Source organism: Lagenorhynchus albirostris, chromosome 10 (assembly GCF_949774975.1).
Source record: "Lagenorhynchus albirostris chromosome 10, mLagAlb1.1, whole genome shotgun sequence".
In the NCBI taxonomy this organism is placed as follows: Eukaryota; Metazoa; Chordata; class Mammalia; order Artiodactyla; family Delphinidae; genus Lagenorhynchus; species Lagenorhynchus albirostris.
In genome coordinates, this window is record NC_083104.1 from 47596322 (window position 1) to 47621329 (window position 25008).

The following is a 25008-nucleotide window of genomic DNA, read 5'->3' on the forward strand; positions in this document are numbered from 1 at the left end:
GAGAGACAGAAACAGATGCAAAAGCTGCCCAAGGGTAGCCCAACCACCCTGACCAACCTTGGTGAGCACAGAGGGACAAAGGACAAAGCCCGAACCCCCGCTGGTCAGTCCTATGGCCCTGCTGGAGTCGAGGTTGGGATGGGGCACGGCATGGGGGCTGGCAGGTCAGGATTCTCACAGGGCAGGAGGCTAACAGAAGGCAGGACCTCTGACAACAGGAACCTCCCAACAATGAAAGCCCCCATCCTTTTTCCCTGGGGGGAGTCTCACTGCAGGTAGACCCAGGGCTTGGAAGGCAACTAGTTCAATCGTAGGAGGTGGGGAATGGTGGGATTAAATAGAGCATTAGGGAAAAATACACGCTTGGGTATCACATTCACATTCACACATTTGCTTGGTAAGCATCGGAAAGCCTTTTTGTGTTTTGATTTTGAAACACTTTGAGATACGAGATGGGCAGAGGAGCATGGGTGAAGGGAAGCCAGCAAGGTTGTGCAGGGCAGCTCCTGATACAGTGTGCCTACATCTGCGGCCTGTTAGTCAGCACGGAGGGAGGGTCCAGGTAGGGCAGACGCTGGAAGGCAGAGGCAAGGGTCCACAACCCTGCCTAAGGAGAGGACATTCCTCTCTGCCCCCTCCCAAACTCCCCACCAGGCTCCCCACTGTCCCCAGCCCCACCTCTTCTTCCTCACCCACCTCGCTTGCATGTTCTTGTCCTCAGCATAGCCTTCACTGAATTGCCAAGAAAGCAGACGCTACTAGTTGCTGCTGCTCACTTTGGCGTTCACATTATGGGGAAAACTGAGGTGGAGACAGGAGCCTGGGCTCAGTCCTCATCATCTTTTCACTCTGATCAGGGTAAGGATTTCAGCTCTAAGGCTCCAAGGGGACTGGAGGTAGGAGGCAGGAAGCTTGGTCTCCACCACTGATTCACTGTGATCCGCAGTCGGCTCCTTCTATCCCTCTGGCCTCTATTTCTGCATCTGTGTATAAGGAAAACTTGAACTAGATGCTCTCTAAGGATCCTTCCATTTCTTGGTGTAGGATTCTAAAACACAGATAGATAAATGATGAGGAGATGCTGATAGAAGAGTGAGACTCAACCAAAGACCTTCCATAGTTGTAACTATGATCCCCAAATGCCACTGGCTTCACTGCACTCCCAACTGCCCCAATCTTAATTTCTTGATTAACTTATCTGTTCTCCTAACCCTCCCCCCCGACCCCACCAGTCTGCCAAAGGCTCCCCATCATGCTTCAAAGCCTAAAACTGGCTCCCTTCTTTGAGGGAGTCCTCCCAGGAATACTGTAACCCCGGGGACCTGTGGTCTCACTGACCTGGGAGGATGAGCTCAAAGGAGGATATGTGCTGCTCTCTGGCGTCCCCGAGCAGTCTGGTCACATCCACTGTCCTCTAGGAGACTGCAGGGTAGGACGGGGCTGCCTCTGGCCCTTCAGGGAGAGCCTACAGCCTGTCTCTCTCCTCTTCCCCTCCTTGTACCTGCCTTCAGTAAAGGGCAAAACTAAGACCAAAGAGAGGTGTAACAAGAGTGTTCTAACCACTGGAGCTAAATTGAATGGACACACATCCCTGGCAATCAACTGTCCACGGGGTAGAGGGCGGTGTTTGTGTGTATGGTGGGGGTAGGGGAAGGTACTCCCCAAACATCACCTACAGGGATGCACTGGATGGTGTCTCAAACCTCTTCCAAATTTGAGAACGACTCTAGTAGATAAAAACAGGGGATAGGCATTCTGGTTTCTGGTCCAGGATGTAAACAGCTTGGAAATTGTCACTGTGTTCTAGCAGGTAAAAAGCTGAACAAACTGAAAAATCAACAACTCTTCTGTCAGAGAAGTGAGGTCACAGGGCAAACTGCTATCGCTTGAATTGGAGCTAGACAGGTAAATACAGAGAACTATAACTTCTTGGAGCAGAAATCCACAAACTCAAACTTCCACAGGAACCAGTATCACAGTGGGAAAATCTGACTGTAATTGACAGACTGCTTGGGGGCTCAGGGTAGATAAGGTGAGAACAGCCAACACAGTGCTGGAGAAGAACAGAGGTGCAGGACTGAGAATACCTGACTTCAACCTTGACTATAAAGTACTCAAGGCTGTGTGGTACTGGCAAAAGGTTACATACATAAATCAATGGAACAGAATAGAGAGCCCAGAAAGAAACTCACAGATTCAACTGATCAAAGAGCAATACAACAAATGGTGCTGGAACAACTAGACACAATAAAGTGAACTTTTTTGTTTCCTAGCGCATATAAAAGTTATGTTTAGGGACTTCCCTGGTGGCTGAGTGGTTAAGAATCCGCCTGCCAATGCAGGGGACATGTGTTCGAGCCCTGGTCAGAAGATCCCACATGCCGCGGAGCAACTAAGCCTGTGTGCCACAACTACTGAGCCCGTGGCTCTAGAGCCCGCGAGCCACAACTATTGAAGCCTGCGCGCCTAGAGCCGGTGCTCTGCAACAGGAAAAGCCACCGTAATGAGAAGCCAATGCACGGCAACGAACAGTGGCCCCTGCTTGCTGCAACCAGAGGAAGCCCGCGCGCAGCAACGAAGACCCAACGCAGCCAAAATATAAATAAATAAAAATTTTTAAAAGTTATGTTTATACTGTAGTCTCCTAAGTGTGCAATAGTATTCTAAGAAAACAATTACATACCTTAATTTAAATTACATACCTTAATTTAAATTACCTTAATTAAATTACATACCTTAATTTAAAAATACTTTATTGCTAAAATATGCTAACCATCATCTGACAACAAAGGGTTGCCACAAACCTTCAATTTGAAAAAAAAAATGCAATAGTTGTGAAGCAGAAATACAGCAAACTGCAATAAAACGAAGTCTGCCTGTATACAAAGAACACTTAAAACTCAACAATAAGAGAACAACCTGATTAAAAGTGGGCCAAAGACCTAAACAGACACCTCGCCAAAGAATATATACAGATGGCAAAGAAGCATGTGAAAAGATGCTCAACATGCTGTCATCAGGGAATTACAAATTAAAATAAGATACCACTACACACCTAGTAGAATGGCCCAAATCTAAAACAGTGACAACGCCAAGTGCCAGCGAACACGTGGAGCAACAGGGACTCTCATTCACTGCTGGGAATGCGAAACGGCACAGCCACTCTGGAAGACAGTAGGTGGTTTCCTAAAAAACTAGACCTACTTTTACCATACAATCTGCCATTGGGCTCCTTGGTAATTTACCCAAAGGAGTTGAAACATACCCACATAAAAACCTGCACACGGATATATATAGCAGCTTTATTCATAACTGTCAAAACTTGGACACAGCCAGTAAGTGAATGGATTAATAAACTGGTATATCCAGGCACAGAATATTAGCACTAAAAAGAAATGAGTCATCAAGTCACAAAAAAGACATGCAGAGACCTTAAATGCATATTACTATGTGAGAGAAGCAGTTTTGAAAAGGCTACATATGGTATGATTCTAACTATATGACATTCCGGAAAAAGCAAAACTTTGGGGACACTGAAAGGATCAGTGGTTTCCAGGGACTAGAGGGGAGGGAGGGATGAACAAGAAGGGTACAGAGGATTTCTGGGCAGTGAGACCATTCTCTATGAGACCACAACGATGGGTACACATCACAGTGCGTTTGTCCAAACCCATAAAATATACAACAGCAAGAGTGAACCCAAATGTATACTATGGGCTTCGGGTGACAACGAAGTGCCAGTGTAGGTTTATTGATTGTAACGCATGTACCACTGCAGCGCAGGATGCTGACAGTGGGAGCGGCTGTGCGTGCGTGTGCGGTCTGGGGGTATATGGCAACTCTGTGTACTTTCTGTTCAATTTTGCTATGAAACTAAAACTGCGCTAAAAAAAATAAAGTCTACTTTAAAAAAGAGAAAAACAAAACACGTGGGGTAGATGACCTGACCCACAGGAGGAATCCACGAACTGTTGCACTGAGCATTGCTACTATGAATAGGCAGAGGTGAGGAAACTGGCTTCTGGACAAGACTGGATCTTGCTAGAGATTATGGGCAAGTGGAGAGGCTCTGTTTACTCTTGCCCCTGCTCTTATCCCCACATACATCATGGTCACTTTTGAGTAGCCAGCAACTCCTCTCCATCCCCACAATAGTGAGAGTCCGCTCTTACAACCTGCTCATCTTGAAAGCAAATTCAATCAGCTATGATACCATTAATTCCAAGGTCCCAGGACCTGAGGCCTGAATTACCAGGACCCACACAAAAGCAGTCCTGTCATGGCTCAAAGACCACCTTCTGTTGGGAAGGAGTTATGATCAGGGAGGTTACTTATCCAGGGGGTGGAGGAATACAGAGGGGCCTAGAATCTTACACGAAACCTCACCATTTCAATATCAAAGCCAAATGGGAACAAGTTCAGCCCTGCTCTAAACTTTCCACAACAGATTCCCAAGGGCTTGAATCTGGCATCTTCCCCCCCGCCCCCAATAGCATGAGCAGAATTAAACAGAGAAGATCAATGCAAAGAGTTCCTCATCCCACTCTATCAAACTTCCTTGGGCAGATCTCTCTCTCTTTTGGGATTTCAGTTTCCCCACTTGGTTTTAAGCTGTTCTAATTTGTAGACTAATACACTTTTTAGGGAAAAGTGCACCTTGGCTTTTCTCTATTCGCATGAAAAATTAAAGTTAGTAGTGACCTCCTGACCCACTTCCCACTGCCCCCACCAACAGTCACCAAAGTGAAGCATCCTTACACCACCACAGACAATTTATTCTTTATTGATTAAAAATGAATGAAACATGCAGCAAAGTACAAAGTCAAAAAAATAAAAATAAAAGGGAGGGGGAAGTCAAATATTTTACATCTTCCGTAATCTAGCATACATCATAAGGAGGAACCTCCATTTATTGATACACCATTATTCTGTCCTCCAGATTATTAGAGTATCAGCTGGCTCTAGGATTTGGTTCACAACTTAAGCAAAAAACCCAAACAAATCCATTAGTCATTTAGAAAGACCATACATTTCACAAATAGCATTGGCACATGTTACCTTGTGCTAAGTTAGTCCCTCCCCCAGGGACCAGGGAATCCTGGGGATCCAGGGAGAGAGGTGTATCCTGAATCACCCCTCCTGGGAAGGAGCAAAACTGCTCACTAGGTCACGTGCTGTCTCACCTGCAACGTTTCTGTTCACTCATTTTTTTTCAGCATCACTGCACAAGCCAGCAAAGCGAGTCCACCATACATCAAGCAGAAGAAGAAATAACACTGTCCTGGGGCTTGGTATCTGACTCCTAATTCCCAGCAGGGCAAAAGATGAATGGAAAAGAAAGAGGAAGCCCCAGCCCACTTCTACTGTCATGCCTGTCCCACTGCAGTTCAAAGGTAATGGCCGGCTGGAGAAATTGAACAGGGAGATGGGCTGCTGCTTACTTCCAGCTTGGGCTCTCGACCACCTCCAAATAAAAGCTAGAATAGAGTGATGCCACCACCCTTTGGATTCAGAAATAAGTAGACTATGATGGGCTTATCTGAAACCAAAACACAGACTCTAAGGTAAGCCACTAGTCTTGTGCCAAAAGGGACATTACATTTTTTCATAACTTATTCCTACCTTCCTGTCCTTGTTCCCCCAACCCTCTTCTAAAAAAAGAAAGAAAATAAAAAGGAAAAAGAAAAGCTAAATATTTGTCCAGTAAGCTGATCAATCTACTCTGTCTCCAGGCTCAGCAGGCTCCCTCCTTTTACCAATCCTGCTGGGACCTTGGGCTTTGGTGTCCGATCCTCTGATCTACTTTCCTCCCAACCCCCATCCCAAAGCATCCCCTCCCTTCCTCTACAACACCCATCCCTTTCCCAACATGCCTTTGTATCCAGGGCAGGTGAAGAAAGCCCATGACTAAAACTACAAGCTCAGAATGAAACAAAAACTATAATAAGTTAGTTGTGGAGAAAGCTTTCAGAAGTGCTCTAAGAGAAAACTAGGTAAAGCAATCCTTTTATTCACAGACCAACAATGCTGGAAAGGGCTCGAGTGATTCTATAAAGATGGGCCAAAGCCCATCTTTGTGTGTCATTTTAAGGCCAGATTGAGGATCCCTTTCATTTACAAAACTTGTTAGGGCTATCTGCAGTTAGACAAAGGCTGACTGTGAAACAGTAGGAAAAAAAAGAAAAAATCAACGCCACTGATGATTCACATATTGCATTATGGTGCTCTTTTTTAAACCTAAAGAATAATTTATATTATTTCTGTAGAAAATCAAATGAACACTGTCTACTCAAAAATCCTAAAAGTCACGGCACATGTGGTTTCACTTTCCATCTTGGGTCAGGTTCAGCACACAGGGACCCCCTCCAAAGGGTCAGTGCAGGAGAGGGGGCAGAAGGCACGCCTCTCTGGCCCAGTGCGAGTCTCCTTTATTGCTGTAGAAATCTCAGCCTTGCATTTCCTCATGATTTGGAGGCCAGGCAAATTGATTTTCATGGGAGGATCAAGGAGCAGTTTTTCTTCAATTGTTTTAAGATTTGAAAATAAATACTTCTGCAATGATATGAGTTATGATTTTTCCTGTTCAAAAACCACTGCTGGGGAAATTCTCTTTTACAAGCCATTACTTGATCTTTTCTCTAAAAACAGTCCAAAGTTCCACTTTGAAGGATCCGATGGCTGAAGTTCAATTACAGTCAGATGTTTTGCACCAGCTGAAGTTAAGGCTAGCAACCCTTTCTGGAGGGAGTAATGAAGAGGGGTGCCTGAGAGCAGCTTCAGCAAAACGCTTAGAAACATCATGAACAAAATAAGAACACGGTTTAGGTTGCCTCCATCTGAGGCTGTGCTTCATCCTAACAAAGGTTGTTGGAATTCATATCGGATACCAAAAAACAAAAACAAAAACAAAACCCCACTAAATTAAATTCTCTGGGCTTCAGCTAAACAACCAACTTTTAATTGCTACTTCAGTGGTAAAGGGATATCCCAAGATGCCCAAATCCTCTCAGGTGTGGGAGAACAAGCAGGATGAGGAAGCCCAAGATAGCTGCTACTTTCCACCCAGCGCCATCACTGGAGTAAGGCAAGATGAGCTGATACACCTCCCTCCTGGGCCTTGAGGCACCCGGGCCACTTCTCAGATGGAGGAAGACAGGGGACACGTGCAGTAAGTTTACTAACGGAACTCTTTAAAGGGATGCTGGCCACTGGTGATCCAACTTTTCTTTCCCTGTGGGGAAAAGGGGGAATGATGGCAGGAAAAACATAAAGAAAGACCTCTAAAGCTCTTAGCTGGGAGGTTTGTTGCTGGGTTCTTTGGCAGTAGTGAGTTTAGGCCAACAGAAGCAACAGAGATACGCATGTGTGGAATCTCCTTAGGCCACCTCTTCCAGGGCTGTGTTTTAGCTGATGCTGAGCTGGGCAAATCCTATTAGTTTACCATCATCAGGAATATCCGAGCCTTCGACACCAGATGCCTAAGAACCAAACAAAATGAGAAGCTGTGGCTATTTATAAACAAAATTGCAGGCAGCAATTAAAACTGACATGGGGACTGTGGGAAAGAGGGCAGTGGGGGACAGGTCCCTGGGATACAAACAGGAGGCAGATAAAGGTGTAGGTGGAGTCTGGGTACAAAGGTGGAGTCAGATTGACCAGCAATCTCTCTTGAGGATAAATAGTCAAGGGCCTCGGGTAGGAGGCTTCCTGAGAGGGAGAGGGGAAGGGAAGCCAATGAAGGGCGGTATCAGCCCAGGGCATGGGGAGGTTAAACAAATACAATCCACCAGACTTAAATATTCTCATCACTCAGGGAATATGGAAGCTGGTCTGCAGAGGCTGCTGGTGTGTAAAACGTGAGATGGTTTAACACAGAGGAAGGGATGAATACCAGTTTGAAAGTGACAGATCGATTTGACTGGGGTTCTTCCACAATTTTCTGCAAATTAGCTGCCACTGTAATCATACAAACAGAGAAAGTAATGAGAAGCTAAGTAAATCCACATTTCAACCACATTTTAACAACTTAAATGGTAGTTCACAATCGTCTATGTACAATCAAAATGGAAGCAGAAAGATAAATCGCTCCCTAAACACAAGGTGTTTTTAAAAGCAACTCCAAGCAGCACAAATAAATCTTATCATTGTCAAATTAACTTTCTTTTAACTTAGGAAAGACACTGGGGTGAAAGAGGTATGATTTGCCTATTCATGGGCCAGAAAGCCCTAGACTGGGAATCAGCCAACTATGGCCTTCAGCCTGTTTCTGTTCTGCCTGTGAGCCAAGAGGAGTGTAAAAACAGAGACTGTTACATGGTCCACAAAGCCTAAACTATTTACTTTACTATCTGGCCCTTTAAAACTCTGCTGACTTGTCCTAGGCAATGGTCTTTTCCTTCAGTAAAATGCACCTGTGGCCCGACTGTGCCTTTTCTTACTTCCTGCTTTTTTTAGGACTAAATCTGTAATGATTTTTGCTTAACCTTTAGCTCCAAAAGGATAGCGTTCATTCTCCAAAACGGATTAGATATGGCCAAGCTTACTCTAACCTGTAACTTCTGTCATCATTTCTACGATCTCCCAGAGACCTGGGTAAGTTTTCACTCACTATCACTGGGGGTCACAAAGCAAACTCAGAAGTGAGATTTTCTTTTTTGTAAGGAAGGAACTGTCCCCAATACCTGTTATTTCAGCAAAGCCAAGAACCATTCCAAGAACCATTAGACCTACTCAGTGGAATCGAAGCCTGATTTTCTAGATCCTAAGTATACAAGCAGAGAGACGGTGACACAAAGGCAGAGCACAAAGTAGTTACCTATTACTAAATCCCTTCCATCGACGAGGCCAGCAGAAATGAGTTCCTGAGAGACACCCTCTGCTGTATCTGCAAGGACAAAGAAGAAGGTGCTCCATTTCTTGTGCACGCATGTCCCTGCTAACATTCAGAGTGGGCACTGGCACAGCCAGACCAAAGCTAGCTGTTAAATCCACAGAACCAAGATGGCGGGGGGACTTCCTCCACATAAAGGTTTCTCCTCCCCCCAGGATTATCTCAAGTGAGGGACTATCACAGGTCTAGGTAGAGGGCGGAACCTGTATCACCCAGACGGCAAATATCAGCTCAACGTAAAGATAACGTTCTAAATGATGGTGTACTTTAGATGGGTTCTTGCCTTTGTCGGAAGAGCACCTGATAGTGATGCTGCAGAAGAAACTACTAGTCTGAGGACAACCCTGGACGCCAGCCCTATGAGCTCTGAGACGTGATGGTGAGTGTATAACACCTCCAGGGCTAATAAAGCAGAATAATTTAGTCCCAATTAAATCTCTTTTTTTTTTTTTGGCTACACCGTGCGGATTGTGGGATCTTAGTTTCCCGGCTGGGGATTGAACGTGTGCCCCCGGCAGTGAAAGCGCGGAGTCCTAACCACTGGATCGCTAGGGAATTGCCCCCATAAATCTTAAGAAAACAAACTGTAATCTCTTCTCTTTGTGGGTCATACTCCCAGTTTTTTATTTGGTTTTGTTTTTTTTGCTAAAATAAATTTCTTTTTTATTCTGGTGGGTCTTCCTTCATATCTAATTATTAATAGGTTGTACTGTCTGAGCAATGGGTATATAACTAGAAACTAAAAAGATGAGGACAGAGTACCATCAATTAACCTCATCTCCAATTGACTCCTTCCCGAGGCCTGAACACCGATCCCCTCAGAGGGAACGGGAGGACCTCTGGGGAGGGGCTGTGCACATACATTTGCCAAAGACCAGCGATTTGAATGAGTACCTTAAAATGTGACTCTGCCTGGCTTTAAAAAGGAAAAGATACATCTCTGTACATGTGCATTTGTTCTCTGCATTTGAGTGAACTGCTCATGATACTGAGACAGCAGGAAGACTAAGCGTGGCACACAGGACGGATACCAGCTGGCTGCGGGCCACTTCCCAAATACGAATCCTGAGTAACAAAGGCAAGAAAGAAAATAAGCCTTGTCCCTGGGAGAAGTTCACGGCCAGAAACTGCAATGACAGGGCTCAGCTTTAGCTGGGAGGGAGGGGACTGGAAGCCTTACTGCTTCTTTATTGTCATGGAGGACAACCACGTTCAGTGATAAGAGCAGGAACTCTGCGCTCCGAAAGATCTGGGTTTGAATTCCAGCTACACCTCTTCTCAGCTGTGGGAACTGCAACCAGTTACTTCACTCTCTCTAAGCCTTGATTTCATCATCTATGCAGTGGGGACAATAATCTTTCCTTAGGGGGCAGTTTTGAGAATTTAATGAGATACTGATTAGCACAATGTCTGCCATACAGTAAGCAGTAAATTAGAGTTATATTCAGTACTCTTTGTATTATACTAGGTTTTCTAAATGAGGTAGTAGTAAATAAACTGCATTTTAATTTTATTCATATGCCCCCCAAAACCTCTAGGCCAGGAACATTTTTATCACCCTTTAAGAGGAAAATATATCTAGAGGACAGAAACTTCTCACACATTTCCTTAAAATGACAAATGAGCAGTTATTTTGTTTTCAATGTTTTGATGCCTCACCTCTCCCAGGAGTAAATTCGAATCGAATATCATTTAGTTCTTTTTTTGAATTCCTATGAAAGAAAACAAAATGTATAAAATAAATGTCTTAATTTATGCATTCAGGGTCCGCCTACATATATCAGGAAAGCTATGCCAAGAGAAAGATCTTTCTGTCCCATAGACTGTATGATTTGTCCTAATGAGCTCACACTGAGGGCTCAGAGCAAACAACTCAGAGTGATCATCTAATTGTTCTACAACCCTTTTAATTTATGTCCTTCACTGGTCAATATATGCCAATGCCCATCCTTATTCCCACTAAGATGATCATATTAGACTAAGAGGAATATCTGTATGAGCACAGGGAGGTCTGATTAACATGATACAGGATGCCCTTTTCTTCCTTATCCCCACTCCTACCCCCCACACCCCTATGCCTAGGAGAGTACCTTGCTCACCACTGGTGATCAGTCTGACTAGACTCATAGAATGAAACACATGACGCTTCCCCAAATTCCACAGGGGTTCAGAGGAGAAGGATAAAGAATATACAGATTGGGATAATGAGGAAAAACTTTAGAAGTAGTATTTTTAGATAGGACTTAATGGCTAGGAAGGATTTGGGTGGGCAGAGAAGATGGGGAAAGAAATGGGGCCCATACTGGCAGCAGAGTTAATATAAGGATCCAGAGATTAAAAGGTGACTGGTGAAAGATAGTTACATAGATTGTGCACCACACCAAGTACTGAGATTAACTAAGCTCCCTGGAGGTTCTGGTTAAAGATGGAGAAATTAGAATATTATGTCTAAAGGCAGACATGAGTGATTACTTAGGACCCAAATCCATTTTATCTAAACAGTTCAGGGAGCTTAGGTCTATCTGACACATACTTGATGTTACTGAAATTGTGCTTAAAATATAGTTATCCAAATCCAACACATCCTGCCCCACAGTGATTTTCTCCCTCATGTTGTCTCTTTGCACTTGTCTACACAGACTTCTGCATGTCTACTACTGAAACTTGTTTTTAGCTATGCTAAGTACACAATACAAATCAACTTCCAACACAGACTTGATTATTGCATTTCATTTTCTCTTTTTCTCAGTATCTTAACACAATAGCTAATAGTGCTGTACTTAGTCTGAAAGCTGAATAAAATTAAAGTCAAGTGTTCATTATCACTTTAGTGATGTGACTGTCATGCCAAGCACAAACACCTTCAAAGATAACAATATGCTAAACTGAACTGCCTAGTCATTTAACTTCAAAGTCTTCATAAGTGAGAATAAGAATCTAGCCTCCTCTTCCATAAACAAGTCTGGAACACAGTCCACTAAAAAGCACCCTTCAAGAAGCTAACTACAAAGCAGAAACTAACACACCATTGTAAAGCAATTATACTCCAATAAAGTTGTTAAAAAAAAAAAGCTAACTACATCACTTACAAGTATCCTCTCCCCTCCTGAAGCACATGTCAAATAGAATTGTTATACTCTCTATTAACTGCTGTAAGTTTTCAAAACAAAATTTTGAAGAGAGACAAATAACATTCTTTGCGTACAGTTAAAATAGGATGAGATTACCAAGACACTGTATTAATTCAGAACTATTTGAGTCCAGGTATACAGAGTAGGCTTCTATAAAGAAAAGGTAACCAGATCTGCTTTCTTCACATTTATGGCATAATTTCATTACTGTTAGTGGTAAAATCAAAACATTCCCCAAACACTCTTGCTGCCTCTACTCTAATTATGGTCATACTGAGAAGATGACTAGGAATTCACAAGTGGAAGGAGGAATGAGTCAATGCTAATTCAGGTCCTCACACTACTGCTATTATTTCTGAGGGAAATAATACACCTACAAGCAAACACACACGATCCTATCCAGTTACTCTCAGGCACGAACTACTAGAAGGGGGAGTAACTTTCAAATAGAAATCAGCATATTCAGAGTATTCAGAAAACAACAACAACAGAATGTCTACTTACCGTAATCTTAGTACTAGACTGATTGGGATCTTGGTTTCTTGTGAACCTGCTCCTGAAGACAGAGCCTAAAAAAGCATTGAAAGGTACAAAGTCATTGCCTGGACTATTAAGCATGGAGGTGACTAATGCTCATCTGCAGAATCGTCCACTTGGCATCAATTTTCTTCATCTCCAGGTGTGGCCATCCTAGTCCCTAGGACACTCCCTGCTGCGGGAGGACATGTACCACAAGGCAGCAACAAGAGCTCAATGTCAAACATAATGAGAAAGATAATTCTCAAACCCACACGAAATTCCATACACAGCCACATTTAATTTTGTATTTTTCAGACCTCTCTTCCTCTATATAAGCATGAAGAACATGAAGCTGGGTTTTTCCCTTTAAAAAATCTGCCAGTGGCAACACATCTGCCAGTAAGGTCTAAACTGGCTACCCCTCACAAAACCACCCACGCTGGAGGTTCCAGATCTTTTTTTTTTTTAATTTAAAAAAATATTTTATTTTATTTATTTGGTTGCACCGGCTCCTTAGCTGCGGCATGCATGTGGGACTAGTTCCCTGACCAGGGATTGAACCTGGGCCCCCTGCATTGGGAGCACGGAGTCTTAACCACTGTGCCACCAGGGAAGTCCCTCCACATCTTCTAATGACTAAACTAATCCTCTCTGAAAACCATACAGCTGTCCCTTGCCTTACAGAGGATATACATTCTATTTAAGCCGTTTATAAAACAAATCCAATCTTTCCATCAGTTTTCATAAGACAACTGTATCTTTTCCCATATGATGGGCAGAAATGGAAAACTTGGGCAAAGAAAAGGTAAATGAAGTTAGAATGTGACTAACTGGAAGAGCTCAGAGCAGTGATCTCCGAAGGCAGAGCACCACTGGGATGCAGATGAAAACAGTGCTCCGGGGACGGGGCGTGGGGGACGACGCACCCTGGGTGAGACAGCCTTCCCCAGCGATCCGAGAGGGCGAGGGAGAGGGAGCGGGAGCCGTGGGGCGCCAGACCCCCCAGCGCCGTCCCTCCTGAGTGCAGGAGCCACCGGGGCACTGAGCCGCCTCAGTGGGCAAAACCCCTCGCCTTCGTGTGAGGAAAAAAAAAGCTGACAAGAAATTACTGCCCCCCCCAACTTGTGCTGTTTGAAATATTTCCATCATTAACTTATTTTGTTGCTAAATGAAACCTGTGTGATCTTTGTTAAACTCTTATCTGCATACATTTAAAACCGTGAAAACAAATTTCTAACTTGTTTCAAAATCTACCAGGACATCACCCTCATGGCACCAGGCGGGGGTCCACGTTAGCCTCCACCCTCTTCCTCCACCCGGAAGGCTGACCACAAAAGAAAGCACATCCCTGCTGTACCTGAGGCTCCGCAGGGGTCGGCAGGGAGACTTGAGTTGGCTGTGCAGTCATCTGCCCAGCTGGCTGAGGTAGATGAGCAGAAATCTGTTCTGGAACTTGGAGTAAAGTACCCACAGGATCAGTTGTTGAAAACAGCTGTAACAAAAACACACACACAGTGCTGCTTAAGCTGAGAGGAAAGGGAGGCGGGCCTGCTGACAGGCAAGCACTGCCGCAGAGAGACTTTTTAAAGTAGTCCTTGTGTAGTGAACCAGCCCATCTCTACATCCCCAAGACACACCTATTTCAAATGGAAGTCAAATATCTCTATGCTTTTTAAATTAATTAATTAATTAATCTATTTGTTTATTTTTGGCTGTGTTGGGTCTTCATTGCTGTGTGCGGTCTTTCTCTGGTTGCGGTGAGCAGGGGCTACTCTTCGTTGCAGTGCGCGGGCTTCTCATTGCGGTGGCTTCTCTTGTTGTGGAGCACAGGGCTTTAGGCATGGGGGCTTCAGTAGTTGCAGCATGTGGGCTCAGTAGTTGTGGCTCGCCAGCTCTAGAGCGCAGGCTCAGTAGTTGTGGTGCACGGGATTAGTTGCTCCACGGCATGTGGCATCTTCCCGGACCAGGGATCGAACCCGTGTCCCCTGCATTGGCAGGTGGATTCTTAATCACTGCACCACCAGGAAAGTCCCACTTTTTTGTTTTTAAGAACTTTTTGAGGTATACTTTACGTCCCATGAAATTCACTGGTATTGCTGTTGTTACCAGCTTGCGGGGGGGCAGCGATTGTTCTGTGGGAACCACGGTTCACCTGGGTCGAGGACCCTTACTTCTTCTGGCTGTGCTCAGCTTCTGCGTGCCTCGGATCTTGTCCAGCAAGCCAGAGACGAAGGCCTCGGTGGGTTTGTAACAATCAACCAGCAGCTCCGTGACCGTGGTAGCTCGGGTATCATCGCTCTCCATGTCCAGAAGTTCATCCACGTCAATCTCCAGTTCTGGGATCTCTTCTTCCTGGCAGTCCTAGAGGTGAGTGAGCTGCTCCAGCATCCACTCCTCCAGGTTGAGGCGCCTCCGTAGCTCCTCACGGTGCTACTCGACCGTGACCTTCCCTCGGCGCCTCACTGGGCCCTCGTCGTCCGCGCCGCCCAGGCCCTAGCCTGCAGCCCCAGGGGGGCTCTGAAAGTAGACGCGGGACCCTGGGCCACCACTCCCCGGTCCAGGGGCCGGAGCCGCCAACACCGCGCCCCCTGTGGGGCCGCTGTCCGCCATGGCGGCCGCCAGGGCCAAGTGCGTGCGTCGGGCCCCTCCCTGCGCCGCCACCTCTGGGACGCCCGCCAGCTGGCTCGGCAGCTGGCTCAGGTTAGCTCGTGAGCTCGTCTCCACATGGCTCCGCTGCGAGGGCGGCGGCGGCCTACAACTCAGGTGATTTTTAGAGAATTTCTACTTCTGTAAACATCCCTACAATCTGGTTTTAGAACACTTCCATCAACTCTTCCCGTGCCCATTTACAGTTAACTCTGGCTCCCCCACCCAGCCCTAGGCAACCACTGATCTACTTTCTGCCTCTATCAATTTGCCTTTTGTGGACATTTCATATAAACCAAATTTTACAATATGCACTCTTTTTGTGTCTGGCTTCTTTAACTTAGTTTTTGAGTCAGTCATGTTGTAACAAATATCAGTAGTCCACTTTTTTTTCCTTCTTCAGAATAGTAGTTCTTTGTGTCCTGTTTATTTTTAAATACATCTATTCTATCCCCTTTGCCCAGCAAAATAGCACCTACAAAATACAGATGTAGTATATAGTATGAAATTATAGAAATGACATTTTTCTATGTTGGGGACGTTCCATTACTTAAAAAAAAGAAAATCAACCAATGGTTCCTTAACATAACTGCAATGCTTTTCAAAATGGATGTGAAGCTTTATAACTAACATAGACATTAAACATTATTTTGCGTGTTTGAAAATTTTAGTTATGTAATGGGGAAAAAAGACCGAAGTTGAGTACAAATTCAAGTTAAACATACTTAAAATTATAAGGTAATGGGGAAAATGATATCAATGTAATGGCCAAAATTTAGAATTAAAAGAGGAAAAAAATTAGAAGGGCAATGAGAGGTCTAATAGCTGTTATCATATAAGCAAAACAAGGAGACAAGGAAGTAAAATTTTGTGTTTACTTAGCTTCACATAAAGGAAACCAAAAGTTAGTCACTGGTTCCAGTTTTTGATAGAAAAACAGAACTTTAAGATTAGTTTTGAAAATGCTTAAAACTATTAGCACTATTTCAAAAAGACAGCTTCCAAACTGCATGCACATATATGTATACCTATAATCAAGACAGAAAGGTTATACAAAACAAAGTAATGAGAGGATGTGAAGAGACTGGAACCTTGTGCATTGCAGGTGGGAATGTAAAATAGTACAGCCATTATGGAAAACAGTATGATAGTTCCTCAAAAAATTAAAAATAGAATTACTATATAATCCAACAATTCCCTTCTGGGTATAGACCCAAAAGAATTGAAAGCAGGGACTCAAACAGATATTTGTGTGGCCATGTTCATAGCAGCATGAGTCACAATAGCCAAAAAGTAGAAGAAACCCAAATGCCCATTGACAGATAAATGGTTAAACAAATGCGGTTCACACACACACACAAATATGGAATATTATTCAGCCTTAAAAGGGAAGGAAAGAGGAAATTCTGATACATGTTACATAGATGAACCTTGAGGGCATTATGTAAGTGAAATACACAAGTCAGAAAAGGACAAATATTGTATGATTCCACTTTTATGAGGTACCTAGAGTAGTCAAATTCAGAGACAGAAAATAGAATGGACGTTGCTAGGAGCTGGGGGGAGGAGAGAATAGGGAGTTATTGTTTAATGGGTACAGAGCTGGTTTTGCAAGATGAAAAGAACTCTGGAGATGGATGGTGGGGATGGTTGCACAACAGTGTGAATGTACTTAATGTCAGTGAACTGCACACTAAAAATGGTTAAGATAGTTAATTTTATGTTATGTGTATTTTATCATAATTTAAAAAACAACAACAAAGTTATGAGCATGAGACTATGACTATGAGCATGTACAAGTTCACGTGGAGAGGCTATTTAGGCAAAGGAACAAGGAGGAGACTAAAAAGAATAAGTCTGGGTAATATGTAAAATACCCTTCCATTCAATTTTTGAGAAACTAGGAATCAGTCAAGATAGGTTAAGTTAGAGCGTAACAAATAATCTTAAATTCTCAGTAAATTACAAGAACAAAAGTTATTACTTTTTTGAAAACATTTTGCTTGTTTTAGAATTATTTTCCTTTTTTAAAAAACTGAAGTATAATTCATCGACTTACAATAGTATATTAGCTTCAGGTGTACAACATAGCGATTGGTATTTTTATATATTAAAAAATGATCACTACAATAAATCTAGTTACCATCTGTCACCTACAAAGTTATTACAATATTATTGACTGTATTCCCTATGCGGTACATTACATCCCCATGACTTATTTTTTATAACTGGAAGTTTGTACTTCTTAATCTCCCCCACATATTTCACAATTCCCCTCACGCCCCTCCCCTTTGGCAACCACCAGTTTGTTCTCTGTATCTATGAGACTATTTGTTTTGTTTGTTCATTTGTTGTTTTTCAGATTCCACATATAAGTTACATCATATGGTATTTGTCTTTCTCTGACTTATTTCACTTAGCATAATACCCTCAAGGTCCATCCATGTTGTTGCAAATGGCAAGATTTCATTCCTTCTTTGACTAATATTTCTTTCTTTTTTTAAAAAAATATTTATTTATTTATTTGGCTGCCCTGGGTCTTAGTTGTGGCATGTGAACTCTTGGTTGCGGTATGTGGGACCTTAGTTCCCCGACCAGGGATCGAACCTGGGCCCCCTGCATTGGGAGTGCAGAGACCTGGCCACTGGACCATCAGGGAAGTCCCTGACTGAGTAATATTTCATTGTGTATATATACATATATATCATATCTTCTTTATCCATTCATCTATTGATGGATACTTAGGTTGCTTCCATATCTTAGCTACTGTAAATAATGCTGCAATGAATACGGGATGCATATATCTTTCTGAATTAGTGTTTTTGGGAAAATACCCAGAAGTCGATTTGTGGGATATATAATTGTATTTTTAATTTTTTGAGAAACTGTTTTCCATAGTGGCTGCACCAATTTACATTCCCACCAACAGTGCACGAGGCTTCTCTTTTCTCTATATCCTCACCAACACTTGTTGTCTTTTTGATAATAGCCATTCTGACTGGTGTGAGGTGATAAAGTTATTTCTTGCACACACTTCAAGTCCATCTGTGGCCAGCAGAGGCTAAATTTGGTACCTAAATTTGCAGCAGGGATGCAGGTCATGATGGCAGGGGCAAGGGAACCCAGGGAATCACAATGTGGCTCTTCCTTCTGCTCACATTTTATTGGCCAAAGTAACTGCCACGGCCATGAGTAACTTCAAGGGGCAGAAAAATGCAATTCTACAGCATACCAAGAAGAAGAGCCAGAAATCTTAGTGAATAGCAGTTCTAATTCAAGTTGTCAGATGCTAGCCTGTAATAAGCTGAGGTACAGTATTTTCAGTCTTAAACATAATCCTGTACATAATTATATTACTATATATACAAATGAAGTGGAAAAAATAGTTACTTTTAAGCATGTGGCAAGAACAAATTGGATTAAGAGCAAGACATGTGTGCCATTAAACCAAATATTGAATACTCACGAGATGATTATTTTCTTTAGGTAAGGAGCATAAGGCAGGCCAGCCTAACAGGCGTCTGTTTAGTAGGATTCCCTATCACACTGAGGCAGTAACTATAGACATCAGAATCTATTTGACAAGAGGCTGAGGAAAAAAGTCCAAAAAGCAAAGGCAGCATATGACAGATTCCTGGACAGGCTAATGCAAAAAGACTAATTTCCACTTTAAGCAGCCCAAGATAAAAATAGCCATTCATAAAGTCAAGCAAGCAAAAAAGAACATTCTGGGTTCTTAGGCCCACTTTTAAAATGAGTGCAATGGCACCATTTACTGCAAAGATCCATTCAAACTCAGAATCGATAGCTCTAATAAAATTCGACTGGCATAAGTTCCCATTCCCGTTTAGGCACATACCAAAAAGTGTGCTTAACATTAAAACCAAACCAAAACAAAAGCACATATACTTTAATGATTCAATAATCACAACTACTTACCTCAGAATTTGTTAATGAGTCTTTCACTCTGGGAGACTAAAAGAAATACAAAAAAAGGAGGCTTGTTAACTGAAAACTCAGGTTACTTGTAGTCAGTTCCAAACTGCACGGAATGTTGAAATGCAAGTCAACTCCATTTCACTCTGATCCATAATTAACTCATCGGTAACTCTAGTGAGAGTTTTCTGGAAAAAGAAAACTGTCATGATACTACTGTATTCTTTGTCCAGGTAGCCTGTAACGCATCAATATACCTACGGTATTTTAAGTCTAGAACTTGAGGTTTATAAGCAAACATAATGGGACTGAGCTATCAGTTAGTAGGGAGGTCACATTCTTCAAAGTTCAATTCTTTCTACTAATCATGAACATATTATGTGCATAATATCTCAAACCAAATGTAAACATTCGAGCTAATTACCCAACACATTCTTAAAGCAGAGTAATTCTGATTATAGGCTTTAATGAAGAAAACTCTTGAGCCAAAATTGAAATACTAATTACAATATGCCATATGAAAATCTAAAGCTAAATTGATTCAGTAAATCATAAGTTAGTAGTAATTCTGGATACAGGCACTGGAGAATACATAAAACAACAACATATCTCTAAACAAACGTCAATTTATGGTAAATTCTACCAAGTGTGAATTTAGACTTCTTATAAGGTCAGTTTAGGTTTCTAAAATTTTCATTACCATTTTATTAAGGAGAATCAAGGTACAGGCAACAGCTAATGGGTTACAGCGAGTATACAGCCAACACAAAACCTTAAAAAAAACTTTGTTTGGAAATAATTTCAAACTTACAGAAAGTTGTTAGAATAAGAATAATACAAAGAACACTGCTATACCCTTTACCCAGATTCATCCATTACTAACCTTTTTCCTCATGTGCTTTATTATTTAGTGTTCACTTTCTCTTTTTAAATATATATATTTAATCAGTCCTGTACCATTTGAGAATAAGTTGCATATAATCATAGCTCTTTACAACTGAATAGTCACTGTGTATTTCTTCCTCTTCTTCTTTTTTTTAAAAATATTTATTTATTTGGCTGTGCCGGGTCTTAGTTGTGGCACTCGGGATCTTCGTTGCTGCGTGCGGGATCTTTGTTGCAGTGTGCGGGATCTTTAGTTGTGGCATGAGGGATCTAGTTCCCTGACCAGGATTGAACCCGGGACCCCTGCATTGGGAGGGCAGAGTCTTAACCACTGGACCACCAGGAAAGTCCCCACTGTGTACTTAAGAATAGGGATATTCTCTTACATAACTTCACACTACTAAAGCAATCAACTTAAGTAAATTTAAAAATAATACTTTACTCTCTATAATCCAACTTTTCCAATGACCTCCTACACATAATCATTCCCCCCTGCCTACTACACACTCTATTTGAATAGAATGCTCCTAATTTGTGGTTTGTCTGATGTTTCCTCATGATTCAGACTTAAATGAATTCTACAGAGTGACGTATCCTTCCTATAGTGTCATATCTTAGGGAATCACATGTTCCTCTACCCCTCATTAGTGATGTTAATTTTAATCATTGAGTCAAGGCATTTTCTAATTTCTCAGGTACGCAGTATTTTTTTCTTGCAACTAATAGGCCATCTATGGAGAGAAACTTTAAGACCATGTAAATATCCTGTTCATCAAAATTTTCCCATATGTTTAGCACCTATTGATGATCCTTGTCTGATCTAACATTTACGATTGTTTTATGATGGCTGTAAAATGATGAACTTCCCCATCCACTCCTACATTTACCAGTCAGCACTGGCAGTTACTGTAATGAAAACCCATCCCCCCCCATGTATTTATATATCTGTTTATTATTAGTATGGGCCTATAGATTCCTATTTTTTAAATGATTTATAATTTATTCCTACACTTAATGATTTTGATGGTTAAATTCTCCCTAATTTGGCCAGTGGGAGCTCCTTCAACCTGGCTCATATTATTATGACTTTTTTTTTTTTGGCGGTACGCGGGCCCCTCACTGCTGCGGCCTCTCCCATTGCTGCTGAGCACATGCTCCGGACGCACAGGCTCAGCGGCCATGGCTCACAGGCCCAGCCGCTCCGCGGCATGTGGGATCCTCCCAGACCGGGGCACGAACCCGTGTCCCGTGCATCAGCAGGCGGACTCTCAACCACTGCACCACCAGGGAAGCCCTATTATGACTTTTTTAAAAATAAAAGATCTTTTCTTTCTGTCAAAAGAAGATATTCCAGATTTATCTTGCATTTTCCCTGTGTAAGCCCTGGAATCAGCCATTTCTCCAGTGAGCCTTTGTTCTTTAGTAGGGAATGACATTAGAAACCACGATCTGGGCATAAGGTATGTTTACTCTTGTAATCTTCGATTAGATGACAGAAACTGTGAATTTTACCTTGTTGCATGCTGATAATTTCTATAAATCTTCTTGAGCTTTGTTTTGGAATACAGTAAAGTTACTTGGAAATAGTTTAATCCTTTTGGATCCTGCTTTGATGAGCTGTTAGTTGGGTCTGGAGCAGTGTTCGGTCTAGGGCAATATATTACACCCCATTACTAAGCACTCTACCAAATGCCCTGTGAATTATAAGTTTCTCCGGTCTAACTGCTGTTCCTGGCTGTGTGAGTGCTGGGCACTTTCTCCACATGGGTAGTTTTCTCACATATAGTCACTGATAAGTATGCTGCTGAATACTCAAAAGGGAAGCTCTAAGCTTCTTTCTCTGGGTAGCTCTCTCCTCCTTGGTACTCTACCTTATCAAATTTTATCTGCCTTGATCTCTTACCTCTATTTACTCAACTCTCAAAAACACTTTTCAAGCCACAGTGAAAAGAAAACTGCCCCCAAACTGACTTGGATGTTAGAATTAGCAGAGAAGGACATTAAACTAATTATTATATATTCATATCTTCAAAAAGTTAAGTAGAGACATTGAAGATGCCAAAACAACACCAAATCAAACTTCTAGAAACTAACAACCAAATCAAACACCAAATCAAAATTCTCGTATTACACCTGAGATGGAAAGGAGACTGGATGGGAGATTAGCAGCAGATTAACACTGCAGAAGAAAGACTAATGAACAGGCCAGCACTAGAAACTATGCAAAATGAAACTGAGGGAAAAAGAATTTTTAAAACATGAAAAGACGATCAGTGAGCAGTCAGATGACTTTAAGCAGCCTAATATACATGTTATTGGACTCTCCAAGGTGGAAGGACAGAAAAAGCATTTGAAAATGTAATAGCTGAGGGACTTCCCTGGTGGTCTAGTGGTTAAGACTCCACACTCCCAATGCAGGGGGCCCAGGTTCAATCCCTGGTCAGGGAACTAGATCCCACATGTGGCAATGAAGATCCCACGTGCCACAATTAAGACCCAGTGCAGCCAAATAAATAAATAAACAAATAAATAAATATTAAAAAAGAAGAAAATGTAATGGCTGAAAACTTTCCAAACTTGATTAAAAAACTGTAAACCCAAAGATCCAAGAAGCTCAATAAACCCTAAACATGAAACATGGAAAAAAAAAAAAAAGATACACCTAGGCATACCATATCAAATTGCTCAAAACCATTCATAAAGAAAAATATCTTACAAGCAGCCAGAGTAAAAACAAATGTGACTTATAAATGAAAAGGTAAGTATACAAGCAGATTTAATACTGGAAACAATACAAACAAGAAAATGTTGGAACAAATTCTTTAAGACATAGGCCCACCTCATTTTATTGCACTAGGCTTTATTATGCTTTGCAGATATTGCATTTTTTTACAAATTGAAGGTTTGTGGCAACCCTGCACTGAGCAAGTCTATCAGCGCCATTTTTCAAATAGTATTTGCTCACTTCATGTCTTGGTGTCCACTTCTAGCAAAAACGAACACACTCGCACACACGATCCAGGATATACCAATTGAAGAAGAGGTGCACTGTTCCTCTTCAGGTAGAAAGTTAACAGACTTTAGGGACAAAGTTTCAATTGTTAGGCTTTCAAATTCTCTAATCTTTTCTTCTGCAGTGTTTAATCAGCCATTCATCTAATCCAGTGTGTTTTCATCTCAGACACTATAGTTTTTATTTCTCGATTTAGGTCATTTTTATATACCCTAAATATTATCACAGTAAAACAGATATGCCAGTCCCCTTTTCCATGTAGAATTACTTGGGCTCCTGTTGTTAATAAGTTGTTCAAGAAAATTCTGTCTGTATTTTTTATATTTTAGCTGGTTAAACTGAACAGAACCACAGAATATAGTATTATCTCAGAGGCTTCAGACAAAAAGATAGAACTCTAGCTAAAGCATATAGTTTAACAAAACTTACCCTGAGTTGTGAAATTGCTGCTTTCCCTTCCTCACTTTCTTCATCAAATTCATCATCACTCCACTCCCAGCCACCATCTTCTGTCTTATGAAGACGGCCACTGGAACCTGGTACTCTCCGAACCTGCTCATTAGGAAGAGAGACGTGGACTATGGTAGTGTTTGACACTTACTATATAGAAAAGTCAGCCATATTCTCTCTCCTTCTATTACTTCAATGTTGTAAGCAGATAATAATTTTCCCAATAGAGAAGTTTTCCTATATAAACTCACATCCTCCATCCTTCACTTGCTTTCTGTTCATAATCTCCACTATTTGTCTTTACTCACAACCACTGACCCTCCCTGTACTCCCATATTCTGAGCCTGCACATCATCCAAATCCTTCTTATGTGAAGTCACAGGTCAAATCTGATTAATGGTTTCGTATCTTGAGACACTGAAAAAAGGTGTGGGGGGGGTGGAGTTTAAGCCCTCAAATAAATAAACCCAAGATAAAGAAGATGCTGCTCTTTTTTTTCAATTTTAATGTTTAAAATCACAATTATACCTCCATAGTTTCAAAAGTACTACAACTATGCAAGTGTTGTTAAGAAAAAGAGCAGTCCCCTAACTTTCATATTCTTCCTCACAGGTAACCACTTTCAATTCATGTTAGCTTATTCTTTTGGAATTTATATTTATCTCTCTGAGTAACCTGTTCTTATTATTACCCCTTGATTTTCTAGTTTTAGGAATTATCTATTGAACTTCCTGCTATGCAAATGAGAATTAAACCCTATTATCAATCCCCTACTCTTTTTTCAAGATACATTGTAATTTTGCTTAAATCAATATTCAGTGTTTATATAACATGATTATATAAACTATACAGGTGAACCTTATTATATATTACAATTACTTTTCTTTTCTGCATAACTTTTTAATTTCCCCTGGAGTTAATATTTGCTTATTTCTTACTTGTCATATTCATCCCTCAATTCTCTCCCTGCTGTGTAAATCTCCTCTCACCATATTCACATATATTAGGTATTCATCAGTATTATCTTCTTGAGAAAGCCTCTCACCAGAGCCTCCTGATCTGTTCCACCAGACTGACACCAGGTCTGGTACTTTAGATCTCACTCTACCGTCATCTAGAGGACCATGCTTCCTAGATCACATGACTTCCCTGTTCTTACTTTAAACACTTCCTCTACTATCAACATGGCACATTTATTAAAGCCAAGCATTTCTGAACATAACTTGATTCTGTTCCCACACTTCACTTACAGTCTGACTGGTTAAAAAAAAAATCTGGGTTAGAAAACATTTTTTTTTCATAATGTTGAAATAGTGCTGCATTGTGATGTGGCTTCCAGAGATGCTGCTGAGGTCATTATGACCCCGATCCTGTCCGTGCCCTGTCCCCCTTCTCTGGAAAGCTACACATCTTCTTTTCGTCTCCGGTATTATGAGCTACCATGGTAAATGTGCCTTACTGTTGGTCTATTTTCATTCACTGTGCTGGGTACTTGGGCTCTTTCAATCTGGAAATTCAGAAAATTTTTCTTGAATTAT

The 25008-nt window shown here is 41.8% G+C and overlaps 1 protein-coding gene and 1 pseudogene across 5 annotated transcripts in view; both read right to left on the reverse strand.

Moving 5' to 3' along the window:
• Positions 1-4765: 4765 nt before the first annotated feature.
• Positions 4766-25008, reverse strand: part of OXSR1 (oxidative stress responsive kinase 1) — a 99585-nt gene continuing 79342 nt past the window's right edge. For 4 of the 5 annotated variants that reach the window (XM_060162331.1, XM_060162330.1, XM_060162332.1 and 1 more), the window contains 8 exons: positions 23450-23572; positions 19126-19161; positions 13898-14032; positions 12526-12590; positions 10550-10602; positions 8816-8884; positions 7892-7956; positions 4766-7478 (listed from right to left, as the gene is read on the reverse strand). In XM_060162331.1, the coding sequence (XP_060018314.1) occupies positions 7404-7478; positions 7892-7956; positions 8816-8884; positions 10550-10602; positions 12526-12590; positions 13898-14032; positions 19126-19161; positions 23450-23572 (621 nt within the window). In that variant the 3' untranslated portion in view covers positions 4766-7403. Of the gene's footprint in view, positions 7479-7887; positions 7957-8815; positions 8885-9784; positions 9956-10549; positions 10603-12525; positions 12591-13897; positions 14033-19125; positions 19162-23449; positions 23573-25008 lie in introns of those variants that run through there. The other variant, XR_009542880.1, reaches the window with a different exon arrangement.
• LOC132528057 (protein phosphatase 1 regulatory subunit 14B-like) lies at positions 14479-15222 on the reverse strand (annotated as a pseudogene).